The sequence below is a fragment of the Asparagus officinalis genome, chromosome 7, assembly GCF_001876935.1.
Source record: "Asparagus officinalis chromosome 7, Aspof.V1, whole genome shotgun sequence".
Taxonomy (NCBI): domain Eukaryota; kingdom Viridiplantae; phylum Streptophyta; class Magnoliopsida; order Asparagales; family Asparagaceae; genus Asparagus; species Asparagus officinalis.
In genome coordinates, this window is record NC_033800.1 from 5,538,883 (window position 1) to 5,559,538 (window position 20,656).

Sequence of the window (20,656 nt, forward strand, 5' to 3'; positions counted from 1 at the left end):
CAGGTTAATCGCAGCGGCTAGCTATTATGCATATACAAGTCATGCTCAATGAACAAGCCAAGCAACGAAAGGGACCCCTATAGAGTTAGGTTACTTGGGTAACAAGTGATACATTCCTTGCTTTATTTTCACTCCGGTTTGCTTTTGCCCACCCCCCATCTACCCCAACTACCTCATATTCCAAGGGTAACAAGACAGACACAACTGAACTGCGTCAGAGCCTACGACAGGTAGAAAATCATATAGAGCACCCTCCATACGGAAAAAATATAGGTAGCTACGTATGGGGAGGCGGACGTGAAGACCATGTGGCCTAACACGAATCTCAATGCAAATATCACTATCAGTATCAGCGGCTATCACAACAATCCCTACTGTCTATCAGTGAAGAACGCAATGTTAGCTGATGGTGATGTATGCAACAAGGTTCATGTTAGATCAATCATCTTCATCCTCTATTTCGATTATAATTTTCTATAAGGAGCTCTCTAGACGCTGAGATCTATTTCCTCCCTGTGTGATTTTCTATTTTCTCTATATGAAGCCCTCCCCATATGTATAAATAACCCCACACCTGACTCTTTGAGTCAGACCAGACAAGAGCCTCGCATCCATGCAAGAGACAGACCCGTCGGCAGGGGTGGAGCCCAAATCCCCATGCTCAATTATCAGACCGCTCACATGACAATCAAGATTCCCCATCAACAAACCCAGCTAACAACAACAAGTCTTGTGAAGAAAAGAATCGTCCATCCAATTCAATCTATATCTCACAACTGTTTCAAAGTAGACAACAAGCAGAGCCCATGCTCTCTGGGGGCCGCTAAAGCTTGAAACACGAAGGGGCATATGCTTCGGTTTCCCCTACAGGGATCAACCCCCTTCCTCAAAAAGGTTGCTTATTTGATTTCTCTTTTGCACTTACAATGACCAAAATCTACACACAAGCAATGAACCAGCACTCTTAAGGCTTGTCCAGGTTATCACTGCTATCGGCTATTCGTCCAGAACCGCGGTTACTCATCTTACCGAAAGAGCCCATGGCTGACGACAAGTCTTTGAAGCTGCTGCTTCCTTCCCCAAAGTTCCGGGACCTTCTCGAACGTCTAAGCTTAAAAGAATGGCTTGTTTTGTCGAGCTCCTCCTTGGTCTTGTTCTTGGCTACAACCAACCGAGCTATGTTGCTTCTACAAAAGGGGCAGGCCGGGGCGGGCAAGCATAAGGTTGTAGGGTTTGGTTTGTTGTGGCAACAGAGGGAGAGTGTGCAGTGAGCGCACATTTGGTGACCGCAGTCTTGAACTTCGATTGTGCATACTTGGTCGAAGCAGATGCAGCAGAGCTCAGTATCACTAGCCTGTAAACAGGGTTCATTTTTATGGTCATTAAATTTCATCTAAGATTGAAGCATGCGCAAGTTTAAGACATGGTTTTTAGTAATGTTAAAGATTTAAAGTCTAATTGTTTTGGACGAGCAATTTTAAAGTTCTATTATGCAAAACAGATCACATGTTAAAATCGACATCGTACCTAACAAGTCATTAGGCATACCTAAATTACATAATAATCATTAAGAGCAGAAACTACAATAAGGTCAGGGCAAATGTGCAGGTCTAGCTCTGTAGATAGAGTCTGAGACTATTTCAGCCCTAATAAATAGAATCCCTAAATGCTTAACTTTCATCGAGGTTAAGAACTTTTCTGTGTGCATGTATAGTATTATGTAATCCAAAATGACTCGAACAATCTCAAAGAAGATTGTATCCCCAACAATCACTCTAGCATTATCCCCATTGCATTGCATCCGCTGAGGTTATAACATCCAATAAAATTTAAAAAAACGAAATTGAGTATATGGGAATAGAGTACCTCCGAGATGTCATCATCAACACTGTCCGCAGAGTGCGTGGGGGATGGCAAGGAATATGCCGTCCCTTTTAAGATGTTCTTCTCCCGCTCCCTGTTAGCATCCATGAGAGCATTTTCTAGAAGAATTTTGGCATCATTGTTGAGTTCGCTGATGAACTTGAGTGGAGAAGGCCAAACCAGAGGCTCTGCTGTTGATGGGTTCAGTAGAGCAGCACATGCACCATGATTTCGTTTTAGTGCAATGGCATATGGTATTCTTCTGCATAGCGAAATGGACAGATCAATGACCACGTATTACCATTAGTTAACATTTCAAAGCATAACCACAAATTAGACCTATTATCTATATAGAGAAGTGTATGAGCAAAAAATGAAGTAAACTGAGACTGATCAACAGCAGAGCCAAATTAACATTCTACCATATCGAGAAATTGACATCACAACTTCTGAAAATAAGAGATCTAAAAGACAGATAACTCCAGCACATTAATGGAGATGACTCTAAAAACAATGGCAATTGATGCATACCCAGATGAATCTCTCTGAAGCCGATCGGCGCCCCAAGCGAGCAACTCCCGAACAGAATCCAAACACCCTCCTCGAGCAGCCAAGTGAAGAGGACTGCTCCCGGGGCATCTGCAAGTGACAAATTATCAGCTAAATCCTAATTAATATGAAGTTATAAACTTTTAGAATGCCCATAGCTCAAAACACAATAACTTCACTTTCAAACAAAGGGTGAAATGAGACATTACCCATATCCACCAGTGGGTGCACAAACAAGAGCTCCTTTATCCAGTAAAATATGAACGCATTCTGGTCTCCTTTGCCTCGCCGCTAGATGCAACGGCGTAGCCCCATTGTTATCGCTAACATTTACAAATCTAGAAAATCCCCTGTAATCCAACAACAATAGCCACCTTTAAGCTTATGAATTTATAATCTAAAACCATATTATTCTGTTGAGACTCACCAAGAATCAGCAACTGAGGTTGAATTGGCAGCAGATAGAATTGCTTCTAAGCAATCCGAATGGCCGTAATATGCAGCATAATGCAAACAACTTCTACCATGCAATGAATCAAACATCAAGATCTGAAACAACAAATTAAACCGAAATCAATTTCTCTTCAAATCTCAACATAGTATCAAAACTACTAAAATAACACTAGAGGAAGAGTATTTCTCACAGTAGCTCCAGCTTCAAGGAGCTTCTCCACACAAGAAATTCTTCCATGCATCGCAGCAAGCATCAAAGGAGTCTAAAAATTACAACAACAAAATGAAAAAATACCCAAAAAATGTCAGATCAGAGAAATACATTAAAAATCAAAATTTGAAGCATACCCAATACCTGTTTATGCCTGTTGAGGAGATCTGGATGCAGAGATCGATCCAATAGCATACCAAGTACCTAAAATCAAGCAAAAAAAAAGAACTTCAGATAAAATGAGAAAATTTTCAAAGGGGCCCAGTAAAGTGACCAAGAATCAGGACTCAGACCTCGAGCTGCCCATTGGCGGCGGCGATGTGGAGGGTGGAGAGGCGGTCGAAGACGGTGGTTCGCCGGAGCATTTGGGGCTCGGTGGAGAGAAAAGACGCCACGGTCTCCAAGTCTCCAGCTTGAACCGCGCTGAAGAATTCGTGCTCGTCGCTTGACCGGGCGCACGTTAGAGACTGGCCCATTTCCTCCCCCTCCGCCGCCGAAGCTCCGCCTTCCCCGGGCGGCGCACGATAAGGGCGAAGGGTATTTTGCGCCGGGGGTAGAGCCTGGGCGAGTGGGGGAGATGAGCTAGAGACGGTAGCGTTTAATATAAGCGGGGAGAGCTTTAATGGGGAGTAATTAGTTGAGGGGCTTAGGGGTTTTAATTAAAATTTTGAAGAGTTAGGGGCTTCTAAGTAATTATTTGTGGGTGGGGGACATCTGGTCACTCTGGGTGGTGAGGTTACCCTTTCCTAAGTTGAATTTATGTGGAGCACAAGATTATCACGGAAGCTTCACTTTAGTATTTTATTGTTATTGTGATCTGAAATTATTTTATTTTTTACCCTGTATCCACCAGTTTTCTTGGAAGAATCTAAGAAAAAAATGTATAGTAAAAACGTAGGAATTTTCTGAACAATATTGTTCTTATTTACAATAAGTAATTTTTCCTTTCCAACTAAATAAAAAATGTTGTAGAAATTTACAAATAAGAAATTTAATTTCATAATGGAACATTGAAACTTTATGTCAAACAGATTTTATATATTTGAGTTTCATCAGATCATGTATGATTTCTCTATCAATATCATTTTGACATTCTCCTATCTTCTTTTATTCTTAGTGAGACAAGAATAAAAAAAGAAAACTTCAAGAGGTGAAAATCATACATATCGAAGAGAAAAGAATTATGCTTTAGATATCTTAAATTCCTATAATAACAGTAAAAGAATCTGATTCGTTTGCTAGTGAAGTCTATAGATGGTTAGGAAATCAAAAATTTCGGATTTATCATTCTAACATTGTCCTATCTTCTTTTATTCTTGGTGATACATGAATAAAATGAGAATTGTCCTATCTTCTTTTATTCTTGGTGATACATGAATAAAATGAGAAAACTTCAAGATGTGCTGCTATAATCATATTTAAAAAAGCATACATATCAAAGAGAAAAAAATATACTTTAGATATCTTAAATTCCTATAATAATAGTAAAAAAATATCTGACTCGTTTTCTAGTAAAGTCAACATATGGTTAGGAAATCAGAAATGTTGGATTTAAGTGATGGAGCAGGTGGTTTGCCTATGACAAAATGTTTATAAAATAATGTTAGGGGCACACCCCCCTAACACACCACCAACCACACCCCACATCTCCCATCGCTACAGTAAACCGGGCCCCACATGAGATTTTAAAAATTTTAAAATCCCATGTGGCCCGGTTTACCGTAGCACTAGAGAGGGGGGTGTGGTTGGTGGTGTGGTAGGGGGTGTGCTCCTAACACCACTCAATGTTATATCATAACTATACTTAAATAGTATTAATCAAAAATAAAAATTCAACATTCTCTTTTTATATGTACATTAAAATTTTAAAAAAAATAGAAAAAGAAAACACACCCTCACCTGGCGGTGAGCATAAGCTCACAATCCCCGGGTCAACCGGTGGAGATATTATATATTTGGTTCCTAAAGTCCGAAACGAGCAGCCCCGAGATATTTTAGCAAACAATTGATTCTTCTCTTCTTGATCAAATTTGAATTTGCAATTGGATGAGAGATTACCGGTGATAATCAAAAGTTTAATGTCCTAATGTGCCCCCAAACAACACGCGTCTCTTTCTTTTTTCTAGGCAACTTCATTCCACAAACTTCATATCCTCGCCTCTCCTTATTTTAATAATTTAATATCTAAGTCGATTATAATCTCATTTTAAATATAATATAATATTATTATAATATCCCTTGTTAAAAAAAATCCATTATTATCAGCCGTTAAACTTAGGACTCAATGAGTCATAATGAGATCTTCACTAATCAACTAATTACGGTATGCTGTCGTTTTAGAAGAAAGCTACCATCGAGTTTGAAATTAATTATTATTTTGTTAATTTGCTAATCCCTTTTTTATGCTTTCTTGCAAGCAACCTCTTCTCTAGTTTTGATATTGGTTTATCTACCAACATAAAGACAAGAAATCATCTATTTTGTAGACTATGATGAAGGAAAAAGTTTTACACCGAGATACTATAAATGTTATCAAGTTAAAGACTTTTTTTCCCCTATTTTTTACCCTAGATTAAATAATAAAAAACCTTTTTTTAGGGCCTACTATGTTTTCTTCTGGTTGAAAAATTATAGGAATGTGAACCTTGGCAAGAATAGAATAAAAAGGTTATCAAATTATGCAATTTTTTGAATTTTTTTTCTTCATCATGTTCTTTTTAATTGACTAAACAATGAAAATAAAAGAACCATATAAATGAATTAAAATAGTCTAAATATTATCAAACGTTTATCGCTAATTTATTATCTTCTTAATGCTAAACATCCATGACGGGGAGCCTAAATTGCTTTTATTGTATACTTGTAAAGCTCAGGGCACCATGATAGAAAATAAACGCCACGCGATCGACCACACACCCCACGACATAGCACAAAAAATCTTACAGGGTACTCACGGTCGACCGCGACGGTCGACCGAATCGATTCCCGAGACCAAAATCGATTACATAGTCTCTGCGGTCAACCGCATTCAGCTTTCCGGTCGACCGTCGCTAACTCGCGGTCGACCGTCAAACATCCTAACAGTTTTTCTTGTGATTTTCTGAACTGTTTTTCAGTCGCGTTGGACATTTCTTCAGAACCTAAATTGCTGTTGTTGTATACTTGTGAAGTTCAGGGCACCAATTTTTCTCAACTGAAAAAAATAAAATAAAGGGAACATGATCACGTGGCACGCGATCAGATTATTTTGCAGTAGCTCGAGACGCAACTTTTTGCTATTTGCACCCCGACGCATTGAAGACAAAAATGTTGGTGTTTGTCAAATACCATGATCTCATCTTCACAATAAAATACTGAACTTTATGTCATTCCAGTGGCCTCGAGTGCACTCATTGGTTTTTATACAGGAACTTTTCGCACGAATTTTCGCATGGAAAATGAAATAATTAGATTAATGTGAACATCAATTTCGTGCTTTAACTCATTTAATAACTATCTCCACTCATTCTCTTCAATGAAAAGAAGCAAACTTAAAAAAAAAACTCTCCTTTATAGCCCCTAGGTTATTATGGTATGTCGGGCAGTTAAATTTCTAATAAGTCATGTTGACTCAAAATTTTATACATATTCATCCAAATAATAATACAAAAATATTGCTATTATTCCATTTTTATTTTTTTAAATTCCCTCCCTCTTAATTCTCACAGCCTCTCTTTCTCAATGGTCCTTTTATTTAAAAACAGGAAAAAGTGTGGCCTGTAATAAGGTAACATTTTTGGTCAAGTACAAATATGATGTCTCCTACTTTACAGTGTATTATTCTATCCAAATCACAAAAAAAAAAAAAGGTTAACTTGGCACTCTCACAATGGTACAATAAATGCATCTAAATTGCCTTTGATTGTTTGGTTGAGAAGCTCAATTTGCAACTTTATGGGTTGAATGATAGGATCACGTTAACCACTTAAAAAAAAAAAGAATTGATACCATGAAAGGTAGGTCGCCCTTTAAACGGGGAACCATGCGAATCACTTGTTATTGGAAGGCTATCTTTACGGTAGGGAGTAATTCTTGAATATTTAATGACGTTAGTCTAATCTATTCTTCCATAACAATAAGAGGATTCAAAGATTTATACTATTCATACTACAGTAAATGATACAACAAAAAACTGTAGTATTATCACTGCAGCACATATATAATTATAGCGTTATAAAAATATTATTGTCGTATTATCACTGTAGCACAGGCGGGATACTGTAGCATTTAAAAATGCTACTGCAGCACTTACTAAAACATTTAAAAATATAATTAATGTGGCGGAAATAACAAAAATGAGTGCCGCGCTTTGCACGGGGTGCACACTAGTGTAAAGCTAATTTTAAATTTTTTTTTAGTGTTTTGCAAGAATACACGAAAACTATAGTGCCTGGTTTTTTTTATCAATCTGACAACCCCGGCCCTTTTAAACTTGGAGCTTCTCACAAAACTTAATTATTATATTTGAACTTTTTCTCTTCAGACTTCCCTACATGTTATTGACAAATAACTCAAATTTTCTTGGGTGAAAAATGAGAGCGGGGAGGTACTCTTCCTGCATGTAAAGGATACTATATTCAAATTAGTAATTTTTCTTCCAATATGTATGCTAGATAACGAAATTCTAGGGGGGTATATATGTGCAAACCCCCAAAGTTTCGGGGGTTTGCAAAAGTAACCAAAAATCGGAGATCTATCCACTCTATAGTCATTTGTAAGTAGTTTGATCGAGCTCAAGCTTCAGAGACTTGTTAGTTTTTTTGTTTTGACAAGATCAGCACTATAGTTAACAACCCAGTTGAGCTGATAATAATAGACCATATCCAGCAGGGGGTTTTCCGTCGAATATTTGAAGGCAGCAGGGGTTTTTTGTGCGGGTGAAATAAATTAACAAAGTCAAGGGGTGAAAAATTCACCCCGGGCATTTCTGACAAGCCCACGCTCGCAGGTGATGGGAAGGGACCACGTGGCGAACTTTGATTGGGTGAGCATTTTTGTTTTCCTCCTTATTTTTAATTGATATTTTTTGAGATAAATACAATGAATTAATTTATAATTTTTATACCATTAATTTTCATTTTTCAAACTCTATAAATAGAGACTAACTTTGTGTCATTTGGACACCAAAAAAAATCTGAGTTTCTACACCCTATTCTTCTTCTTTCTACAATTTGAAGCTAGTTTCTTCATGGATCCTTCACAAAACTATCCTAATAATAATAAAATAGTAATATATATGAAATAGGAAAAAGAATGAATAAATATGGTGGGGTATATGTTGAAGTGATGTGGTTTATGGTGGGTCCCAAATAAAGTAAAAAAACTTTCTGAAAAACCTCCTGCTGTAGAGTTGATAGGGAAATGAAGATTATTGAATTAAATAAAGTGATGTGGCAGGAGAGAAGGAGGTGAAATTTCACCTCCTGCTGGAGATGGTCTTATTATTTTTATTAAATAGCAATATTCCCATACCTAAATTAATACTAGTCACAATAATTAGTGTAAAAAAAACGAAACTAATTAAAGACCTAACGTGGGGTGCTAGGAGAAAACATGCTACCAATTACGAAAGCTCAACAAATTAGAACATCCACCACCATAATTATAATGTGTATAAGTTGCTTGTCAGAATAATGTATAAATATCTGCATCTTTTAAACAAGCAAGAGGTACATCTATGTACATACATCAGATGATGTGGGATGTCACTATTATTTGTATGCGGGGTGCACGTATGAAATTAATGTAGAGATGCTTAGATGGGTGGAAGCTCACGTGGCTCGTATCATGACTGAGACAAATCTTGCAGCTTAGGATAATAAATAATGCATGAAAGGTAGCTGGCATCTGCTCAGGTTTCCTGTGAATGGAGAAGGGAGAACTCGAGGAGATTCATTTTGTGTAATTTTCTCGAAGAGAGAATAATAGATCGCTTGCGTCAACCAGCCATTTGCTTGCTTTGCTGATTGGCCATGAGGACAATAAAGTGTGTGTGTGTCTGTGTGTGTATACGAGATTAATGAGTATTCTTGATAATGAGGGGATTTTCCTCCTTAACAATGACGTGACACAATTCTCACCTCTCCTATTTTATTCTCTATATTTCACATGGTGATGACTGTGCCACATAGGAGTCAAGGAGGGATATCCTCTCCTTGACAATGATACCCATTAATCTCTAATACAACCAGTACTATTTATTTGTACACTCTCTAATTTAAGATAAAATGTTTGTTATTGTTATTATGTATGATAAAAATCATATATATATATAAAAGTTCTTTCATATCTAATACAAACAACTAGTAGTATTTATTTGTAAACTCTCTAGTTTAAGATAAAATGTCTGTTATTGTTATTATGTATGATAAAAATCCGTGCTTTCTTTTAAGAATTATGCTTAGTGAAAGCATCCCGAGTGCCGAGAATAATATGGTTTACTTGCGAAAAATGAGCCTAAAAATGAAGAGATATTTATACACTAGGGTAGGATTTTATTAGTTTTTCTCGTAATTTGGAGTCAAGTTGGGCTGACGCTTTACAGGCCTGAATAATTGGGCCCAACTCAAACTGGGGCCGTTGTTTGAAGTATTCTTCCAATCTGTGGGCCTTATAGCTCGGTCCATCTGATTATTAATCAATGTCGATGAAACCAAATAGAACCTATCATTTGGTAAGCTGAAGCCTCAATCATATAAAATCAATAAAATATACAAAGTTATCTATAGAAAATGATACGAAAATGTACGAGAATACTACGACGTATCCACTGTGAATTTTAAACCAATTCTAAGAGAATAAAATACAACCACGAAAAGTTCAACGCATAAATTTACAATATCAATTCAATATGATGTTTAGCCCACCCAAGACAATGGGCCGGCTCATATAATTTAGCCCATAAACTCAAGCCCAAGCCCACCCCTACTAACTGCGAGTGATCGGACGGCCCTGATCGATTGAGGATACATCCGTAAATAAACAATTTGCTACTCCTTCTTTAGTCCTTCAACTCCCCTTCAACCTCGACGCCCCTATTTAAAATCTCTCCTCTCTCATTTTTTAGGGTTCTCGGCGGCTGCTAGGGTTTACTCTCTCTCCAATTACAGGTAAAATAACCACAATTCGCTCGGTTTTCAGATTCTTTTTCTTGAAATTTTCACATTTTTCTACCAAAAACCCTAGATCAGTATGGGTTATGGGATCTTGGGTCTTCACCCTTTTCGATTACTGATGATTTTGGTTACCTTGAAGGTAAGCGATGGCTCCTCCGCAGCCAAACAGTGGGCTTTTTGTAGGGTTGAGTAAAGGACACGTGGTGACCAAGAGGGAGTTGGCTCCTCGCCCTTCGAGTAGAAAAGGGGTATGATTTCTATCAACTGTAAACCCTAAAGCTTGCAACTTTGGATCATGTTCTTATGTTTGTTGATGTATAGTTGGGTTCTGTATGCACATATTAATTTAATCTTGAACGAGAGTCGGAGTGAAATGTATTCACATTTGTATAAAATTGTTTATTGATCATTTTTAGGTTTTTGTTTAGTCTGTTGTTTACTGCGTAATTATGATTGGTGGATTCTGATTGATCGTGCAAATGGGTTTAGCTTTAATTTATTGGTTGGATTATATTTTAACCAGGAAAGCTATTAAATGAATTTTCACATTTTGAAATGGTTGTAGATCATAATTTATTTTCTATCTTTTTCTGTTATACGTAGATTCATTATGTTTCCCCCGAATTTTAACGTGAATCACTTCTGCAAATATTTACGCATCAGAGTACATCGATCTGATACCTATTCTTTATGCTGATCTTTTGATTTTGCCATGGTGAATTAATTGATAATTGCTTGTCTTAACACTCTCGAGAACAATAACTTTTCCGTGGTAATATTGAACCCCCCTCCCCGCCGCCACCCCCACCCTCCCAAAACGCCCTAAAAAGTTTGCTGCCTCCAACGGATGAGATTTTTTTCATTAAATTGTACATACGGATGAGATATTTTTCATTAAGTTGTACTTACGGATGAGATATTTTTCATTAAATTGTACATTCAATGAGTATATTCTGAATGTTAATTTCTTTTATTGAGTAATAAGAGGTTGTATGTTTTAAGCAATTATGCTCTAATGATTTTGACACAGCTTTATTTAAGCCTCTTCCAATTGCAACTGACTTATGATATATTTCCTTTAATTTTTACATCTTTGTAGCATGTATTGTTATATTTCTTTTGAATTTTACATCTTTGTAGCATGTATTGTTATATGTAACTTGTAACTGTTTCCCGTTCCAGAGTGCCTGTAGCACCCAACCTATTTTCTATTTAAATTTATGAATATTCTAAATTGTTCTTATGTTTGCCGTCTTCTAACCTGTACCTTAGCTGTTTATGCATTTGTTTATCTTCAATGTCTATCTTAACAGTTATTTGTGCTGTGGTCTTTATACTCTGGTGAAGTTATCAGAACATGACAGATTGCATGACAAAACAATTTGCTTGTTGTAGAATTTAGAATTTCTATCGTATTATTCTCTATTATACATTAGTTTACTGATGTATAACCTGTACTCTGAGACATGTACTAATTGGTTTTCCGTTTTTTCAGAAAACTAGCAAGAGGGTGCATTTTGTTAAGAACTTGATCAGGGAAGTTGCAGGGTTTGCTCCTTATGAAAAGAGAATCACTGAATTGTTGAAAGTTGGAAAGGATAAGCGTGCCCTGAAAGTTGCAAAGAGAAAGTTGGGAACCCACAAGAGGGCCAAGAAGAAGAGAGAGGAGATGGCCAATGTCCTCAGGAAAATGAGGTGAGTTAGATTCACCATTCTACCTTTACTTTAGTTATTATTAGTAGATAATGTGCATTAGCTGCGAGTTGTTTCTTTATTTACCCATTGAATGATATGTACTTCTGATATAGCGGTTGGTTTATCAGTATGTAGGTATCATAATTTATGTTTGAATTTTATTCATAAATTTTGGTAATTTTATAGCATGACATACCTGTAAGTATGTATGCATTGGTCTTGGTTCATTGTGTTAATTGTGTATCCATTAATCTTAGTCCATCGTGTTAATGGATGTCTATCATATTAGATCAGTGCATAAGTCCAAGTCCACAACTAAGGGTAGACATCCCTTTGGTGCACTATTATTGCAATGTATTGGGCTCGTTGGTTTAGAAAATGGATGTAGACATTATGTTATATATCAGTGTCGTGAAGCATAAAACATGTTCCAATAACAGTCATGTGCCTGGTAAACTTCTAGCCCCGAGTTTTCCTAATTAAGAAGTAATAAGGCCAAGGCACCCATGCTCATCTCTTATTGCCTTTTCATTGTGGAACTATACTTCCAGCTTCATTGTCTTGAATGCCACTCAACTTTTATCCACCCGTCCCTTAAAAAAAACTTGTATTCCCCAGTACTGAATAATTTTTATATTCTCCAAACATTAAGGTTGTCATCTTTTAGTGACTCGTGTCCATTCATGTCACATATAATTTTCTTTTATGGTCATACTTCTTGAACGTTATTTATTGGTTATATCATTCTGTCATATAGATAAAATGCTTACATAATCGTGTTTGTAATGCAGGTCTGCTGGTGTGTCCGAGAAGAAGAAATGATGGAACTTTCTTTCAGAAACTCATTCGAAATCCCTCTTGGGTTTTGTTTTTTTGTTTGAAGAGTTCCTTACTCACTTGCTTGTAGGGATCTTTATTAGATGATTAAGTAGTTTGTTAGTGAGGAGTATCTGGTAATATCTTGTGGATTGCATTGTGAAAGGATTCTGTTGTTTGGTTCCTTTGATGATTCTAGTTATGTTTTTCAGTGAATTTATGTATCAAATTTTGAGATATGATGTGTTTGTTTGCAAGTAACTGGATGGTCTTGTTTACTCAGTATGCAACGCTATTCATTCTAGTGTATTGTGAGAGACGCTTTCGTCTATGGGGAGGTTGAATATGTGTTAATGTGTGTGCCGATTTGTCAGATCGATGTTGAGTCATGCTTCAACTAGGGGTGTGTGTGGGCCAGGCCGGTTTAGGCACTTTACCATGTAAAACATATCACATAAATTTACATGTTCTAATTTTCATATGAACATATAATAATAAAGCGGAAGCAACAAGATAAGATCGATTAATTTACCTCCAGCTATTGCTTTTGAAAACCTCAATAGCACTTTAGAAAGCTCTAATTAATGTTGATGGTTCTAAACCCTCCTTTCACTTTTAGATGGTGTATAAAATATGAGAGTAGATTTAGTGACCTTTCATGAAACACACATTGTCTACTTATACTATTCTAGCCATCATAGAGTAGTGGACAAGATAGTGAAAGAGTGGGTGGTTTCCAAAATGTGGGGGAAGAACATGGGTAGTTGCCTTGATCATTTGCAACTTCTCATTAAATGGATCATTAATTTTCCACACTAAAATAATATAATATATTCCTATAAAAGTGGAAAACGTCTTACATTCTCCCACTTGATCCATTTTAACAAAAAAAAAACTCCATATACGGATCATGGCGATTAATTCCTTTTAAGATCAAAAAATTAATCTTCCATGTATCACTATATACTTAGTCTTTCACCACTCACAATTAACTTAATGAGTAAACCTTATGTTTACTCTTGGTCAAAATATAATGATATTTCTCAATATAATAGAATAACTAAAGTATGTACGTACATAATCCAAATGAGAAATTATCCAATGAATGAAAAGTTCATACAAAACATAATAATTGTATTACATAATGGAACCAAGGCCCATCCTTAATACGTGATCCTTGAATCCTTTAATTTGCATGCCTTTAGTCAAGGGATCAGCTATCATTAATTCAGTGCTAATGTGCTCAATGATCACTTTCTTTTCTTGCACACGTTCTTTTACGGCTAGATACTTTATGTCGATGTGTTTACTTCGACTTCCACTCTTATTATTCTTAGCCATAAAGACAGCAGCTAAATTATCACAATACATTCTTATTGGCCGACTGATAGAGTCAACAACTCTTAGCCCAGATATGAAGCTTTTCAACCATACACCATGTGAGGTAGCCTCAAAACAAGAAACAAACTCAGCCTCCATTGTAGAAGTGGTCGTCAAGGTCTGCTTCGTACTCCTCCAGGATACGGATCCATCGGCTAGCATAAACACATATCCTGATGTGGATTTACGTGAATCATTGCAGCCACCGAAGTCGGAGTAGCCTACCACTTCAAGACTATCAGTCCGTCTATACATAAGCATGTAATCTTTAGTACCCTTAAGGTACATCAGCACTTTCTTCGCAGCCTTCCAGTGATCGATGCCTGGGTTACTTTGATATCTGTCTAACACTCCAACGGCATATGCAATGTCGGGTCTAGTACAGACCTGAGCATACATAATGCTACCAACAGCTGAAGCATATGGAACATTTTTCATTTGTTCCTTTTCAATGCCATTCCTGGGGCATTGGTCCAAACTGAACCGGTCACCTTTCACAATGGGTGCTACACTTGGTGAACAATCTTTCATACCGAATCTTTCTAAGACTTTGTTGATATAGGCCTCTTGACAAACCTAATATGCCTCGAGATCTATCTCTATGGATCTTTATGCCAATGACATAAGATGTCTCGCCCATATCTTTCATATCAAAGTTACTTGAAAGAAATTGTTTCACCTCATATAGAAACCCCTTATCGTTGGTTGCTAGCAAAATATCATCCACATACAACACAAGGAAACAAATCTTGCTCCCACTGACCTTAAGGTATATACATTGATCCATAACATTTTCTTCGAAGCCAAATGAAGTAATCACTTTATGGAATTTCATATACCATTGTCGGGAAGCTTGTTTCAACTCGTATATGGATTTATTAAGCTTACAAACCAAATGTTCACCATCCTTAGAGAAGAATCCTTCAGGTTGTTTCATATAAACCTCTTCCTCTAAGTCACCATTGAGAAATGTCGTTTTCACATCCATCTGATGTAGCTCAAAATCAAAGTGAGCTACTAATTCCATCACCACTCGAAAGGAATCTTTCTTTGATACAGGAGAGAAAGTCTCTGTGTAGTCGATTCCTTCCCTTTGAGTGAACCCTTTGGCAACGAGTCTAGCCTTATGTCTTTCGACGTTGCCTTGTGAGTCTTTCTTTGTCTTGAAGACCCACTTACATCCAATGGTTTTTACACCATTTGGCAACTCGACAAGATCCCAAACTCGATTAGATGCCATAGAGTCCATCTCATCTTTCATGGCATTCATCCATAAGTTTGAATTTGTAGAACTTATGGCCTGTGAAAATGACATAGGATCATTATCGGCTCCAATATTACAATCCGATTCTTGTAGATACACTAAATAGTCATCAGAAATAGTTGATTTCCTTGGTCTAGTAGATCTCCTCAATGGAACTTGTTCATCTTCATGATGAACTGTTTGTTCCTCATTTACATTATGATCTGCTAGATTATTGTCAACTTGTGGAACCTCAATAGTTGGTTGTCTAACACGCAATTGAGATTGAGGTGCGTGAATGACAATCAACTTATCACTTGAAACAATATGTGGAATTTGATCATCATTCTTTTCAGGAACAATGTCCTGAAATTGATCACTCCCACTAATCAAGTCATTTTCAAGAAACTTAGCATTTCTTGATTCCACAATTCTGGTGCTATGAGTTGGACAATAGAATCTATAACCCTTGGACTTTTCGGCATATCCAATGAAATACCCGCTAATAGTCCTTGGATCTAGCTTCTTCTCTAGTGGATTGTACACTCTCACCTCAGACGGGCATCCCCAAATGCGTACATGTTGCAAACTCGGTTTCCATCCTTTGAATAGCTCAAAAGGTGTCTTTGAGACAGCCTTGGAAGGAACCCGGTTTAATATATACGCTGCCGTCTTAAGAGCATCAACCCATAAGAATGATGGAAGTTTAACATTACTTCTCATACTTCTCACCATGTCCATTAAAGTTCTATTTCTTCTTTCTGCTACACCATTTTGGTCTGGAGAACCAGGCATAGTGTATTGGGCAACAATCCCATGCTCTTGAAGAAATTTAGCAAATGGACTTGGCGCTTGTCCGTTCTCAGTGTATCTACCATAGTACTCTCCACCTCTATCTGATCTCACAATCTTTATGTGCTTATCACATTGTTTCTCTACTTCAACCTTAAACAATTTAAAGGCATCCAAAGCTTCGTCCTTAGAACGAAGTAAGTAAAGATACATATATCGTGAATAATCATCTATAAAGGTGATAAAGTATTTCGGATCATTAGCGTTCATGTCCGGACAACAAATATCCGTGTGTATGATCTCTAACAGGTTTGAACTCCTTTTGGCACCCATTTTGTGTTTGTTAGTTTGCTTTCCCTTAATGCAACTAACACAAGTGTCAAAATCAGTGAAGTCTAAAGTACTAAGTACTCCATCCTTTACCAATCTCTTAACTCTCTCAATGGAGATATGTCCCAATCTCCGGTGCCACAAAATAGATGAGTTCTCATTCATAATACATCTTTTTAATCCAGTATTAACATGCATAGAATTATGAGTGATATCATTTTGCAAAGAAAGACGATATAAGCCATCAGACAAAATACCATAACCAATAACTTCAGAATTTCTGAAAATACTGAAACCAGAATCTAAAAAATTAAAGGAAATTCCTAAAGGTACAAGTCTTGAAACTGAAATCAAATTCCTAGTAAAACCAGGTACATAAAACGTCTTTTCTAAATGCAAAATAAAACCACTACTAAGAATTAAACTGCATGTCCCAACGGCCTCCACATGTGAACTCATCTGGCTGCCTGAATAGATGTAGTGTTCACTTCCCATTGGTTTCCTTAGGTTTGTCATACCCTGTAAGGTATTCGAAACATGAATTGTAGTACCGGAATCAATCCACCATGTATTATGATTAATATTAACCATATTAGATTCATAAACGAACGCAAGAAAATTACCTTTCTTCTCAAGCCAAGTCTTAAACTTAATGCAGTCTTTCTTCATGTGTCCCTTCTTTTTACAAAAGAAACACGCAGACTCCTTCTTTATGCCTTGCTAAGCTGTAATCTTTCCCTTTTGCTCAATGTGGTCCTTTTTCTTCTTTGAAGAAGAACCAGTAGTAAGGTTCACCTTCTCACCTTCTTCCATCACTAGTCTGCCCTCCTCTTGAACACACATGGTCATAAGTTCATTAATTGACCATTTATCCTTATGTGTGTTATAAGAGATCTTAAAGGGGCCATACTGTGGAGGAAGTGTGCACAAAATGAAATGCACTAGGAAAGAGTCAGACATGGTAACTTCCAAAGTATTAAGTTGGGCCGCAATATCCCTCATGCGCATGATATAATCACGCACACCCTTAGTCTCATGGTGCCTCATGGATGAGAATTTCATAATTAAGGTGCTAGCAAGAGCTTTATCAGAAGTTGCAAACTGCTCATCAATGGCATAAAGGAGATCTCTAACCTTAATATGCTTATCGACAGAACCCCGAATACTAGCACAAATTTTGGTCTTTATGAACATAACGGAGAGGCGATTAGATCGCTCCCACTTTTCATAAAGATTAACTGCATCTAGAGTGCTAGTTTCAGTTATACCCGGTGGTTCGTCTTTCCGAATAGCATAGTCGATATCCATCCATCCCAAATGCAGAAGCACTCTTTCTTTCCACACCTTATAGTTATCACCCCTTAATTCAGGAATGTCACAATTGACATCAGAAATATTCTCAGGTAAAATTGCTGCAAACAATTATATATATATACATGCTTATTAACAAAATTGAGACTTAACTTTATCATGCTTTACCAATGTAAATCATGCAAAATATGAATCTAGTGACATAAAACCTGCCCGTGGGCTAAAGTCCTACTCAAATTAGATTCATAAAAATAACCATATGATGAAACTACCAAATCATATTCATCCCTTAATTCCTGTGGGTAGATTAAGGAACATAATTTAATATTTCACCCTAACTAATCATACAAATATAATAAAATTTCCTGTGGGCATATTTCATCATATTACATATAATTAATTACAAATTAATGTCTAGTTTCCACATGTAATTCCATAAGAAATTTTAAATAACTAGAGATGCTGTGGCTAGTCTCTAATTACTAAAATTAACGAATCACTTGACATATATAACCATTTAATATATTATTCCTTCACTTCAACATAATGTTAATGAATAACAATAATTAAAATGTTAAAGCTCTATAATTTTGATCATTAAATGTCCACTAATTTAATAAATATCACTAAAATATTTAATGATGAAATTAATATGCAATATATGTCCATATGATCAAAATACAACACTGTATCTTATAGCATGATATAAAAATTATGAATAGGAACATACATCAGTACTCCTTATATAATATATTTTGCCGACTTCGCAATAGTCCAAAATTTACATAGATTATTAAATTAATACACATTCTATATGCAAAAGCGAACCGTCAATTTACAAACTCCTATCATCTTTGCTTTTATCATTTTACTACTTGATTTAGATTTATTCCAACATATCAAATAGTTTCTGTCAGTAAAGCTATGCTATTTCTATAACAAAACTTTTGTCATTTTTCAATTAATGACAATGCATAGACTACCTACATTATTAAGCAACTACGTACTCATCAACACAAATGCCCATGAATAATGTTTCCATTTGTGCATTGAAAGAAAAATAATAATGTGATGTACGTAGCTCTAAACAAATATCAGTGAGTAAAAATCTACACAATATTTAGCAAATCATATTTTATGTCGTAACATCTTAATTTTGCTAATTTCAATAATAAAGTGACAATTTTCATATCAAGCAAGGCAGAGGCAATAAATCGCTCTGATACCAAATGTAAAACATATCACATAATTTTACATGTTCTAATTTCCATATGAACATATAATAATAAAGCGGAAGCAACAAGATAAGATCGATTAATTTACCTCCAGCCATTGCTTTTGAAAACCTCAGTAGCACTTTAGAAAGCCCTAATTAATGTTGATGGTTCCAAACCCTCCTTTCACTTTTAGATGGTGTATAAAATATGAGAGTAGATTTGGTGACCTTTCATGAAACACACATTGTCTACTTATACTACTCTAGCCATCATAGAGTAGTGGACAAGATAGTGAAAGAGTGGGTGGTTTCCAAAATGTGGGGGAAGATCATGGGTAGTTGCCTTGATCATTGGCAACTTCCCATTAAATGGATCATTAATTTTCCACACTAAAATAATATAATATATTCCTATAAAAGTGGAAAACGTCTTACATACCAGGCCCACCGGGTTTAAAGATCAAACCTGGTTGGGTCATAGTGGACAGTGGACCAAGCCTGCTTCTCCGATTTTAGGGTTGCGCTTAACTCGGTGTGAGCTTACTTCTCCGATTTTAGGGTTGCGTCTAACTCGGCTCACACCTGGCCGAGGTTCAGGTTTGACTCGGCCCGTGATTTGTGGGCTGGTCCATGGATTTTTCGTCCAATTTTTTTTATCTTTTTAATTATAATAAATTTGTATTTATAATTATAAAATTACTTTTATTTTAGTCTCTAACAATTTAAACTTGTATTAAACTATTTTTAAATTTATATTAATCTTTTTAGTCTTTCTAAGTATGTAGCAACGAGTTTAAAGATCGTTGCTTTGTTTCTCAATGGGCCGAAAGGACCACGAACCAAAAACTTATGGCCTCTTGGCTTTGTTTGCAGTTAGTTGTGTTTTCGCCAAAAGTTGGTTTTGTTGTCGAATTCATTATATCTTCGGTCGATTACAATAAATTCAAAGAAACAGCCTTTTATAGGTCTTTAACAAACAAAAAGAAAATTACAAACTCCTTGAGAGAAATATAAACGCAGATCGCTTGTATTGTACATGCGTTCGTGGGATCTTTGCCTGTTGCCGGGGGCGCTTTGACTCGGTGGTACCCAAATCACAATCCATGATTGAAACCGTGAGGGGTTTATGTTCTGACTTTCGTTTTATCGAAGTGGAAATTTAAAACGACTATTCTTATCGATGTGTACGTATAGTACGTCCTTTCTTGAAATCAAGTCAAAAGCCTTATTATCAACGATTGGCCGTCAAAGATCAGCACCTCTGCTCTTCTGCTCTGCTCTGGATTGCCTGAAGTGCCTCAAAATGATTCAGCCCTTGGATCTCTGCTGGCCAGCCCTTTGTGAAAATGCCCTTCGGGGGGTATTTATAACCTCTGGAATGCAACAGTGCTCGCCTGAGCACAGCATTTGCTCTGTCTCGTGCGGAGGGAGAGTGTTGCTGTTCTGACTGGCCGAGGACAGTGTCTTGCTGTGTCTCGTCCCAGCGAGACAGTAAATTTGCTGTCTCGCCCAGCGAGCAACAGTTACAAACTGTCTCGGAAAATGCAGTTTTCATTGTAACGCTCTCTCACGTATTAACCTCCGTATTTTGGCAGTTATCACCGTGATTTTTCCACGCCCACGACGTTTCCCACGTTCTTGAA

The 20,656-nt window shown here is 36.6% G+C and overlaps 2 protein-coding genes across 2 annotated transcripts; one reads left to right on the top strand and one right to left on the bottom strand.

Moving 5' to 3' along the window:
• LOC109848466 (E3 ubiquitin-protein ligase XB3) lies at window positions 240–3,663 on the bottom strand. The gene is made up of 8 exons (XM_020417973.1): window positions 3,370–3,663; window positions 3,221–3,280; window positions 3,057–3,128; window positions 2,840–2,961; window positions 2,622–2,762; window positions 2,395–2,502; window positions 1,867–2,125; window positions 240–1,354 (listed from the first exon to the last, which is right to left on the bottom strand). The coding sequence occupies exons 1-8, from the start codon at window positions 3,550–3,552 to the stop codon at window positions 965–967; spliced, it is 1,335 nt and encodes a 444-aa protein (XP_020273562.1). The 5' UTR covers window positions 3,553–3,663; the 3' UTR covers window positions 240–964.
• On the top strand, window positions 10,134–13,002 carry LOC109849793 (60S ribosomal protein L36-2-like). The gene is made up of 4 exons (XM_020419673.1): window positions 10,134–10,224; window positions 10,370–10,478; window positions 11,726–11,925; window positions 12,717–13,002. Exons 2-4 carry the CDS (start codon window positions 10,377–10,379, stop codon window positions 12,745–12,747), a joined length of 333 nt encoding a protein of 110 aa, XP_020275262.1. The 5' UTR covers window positions 10,134–10,224; window positions 10,370–10,376; the 3' UTR covers window positions 12,748–13,002.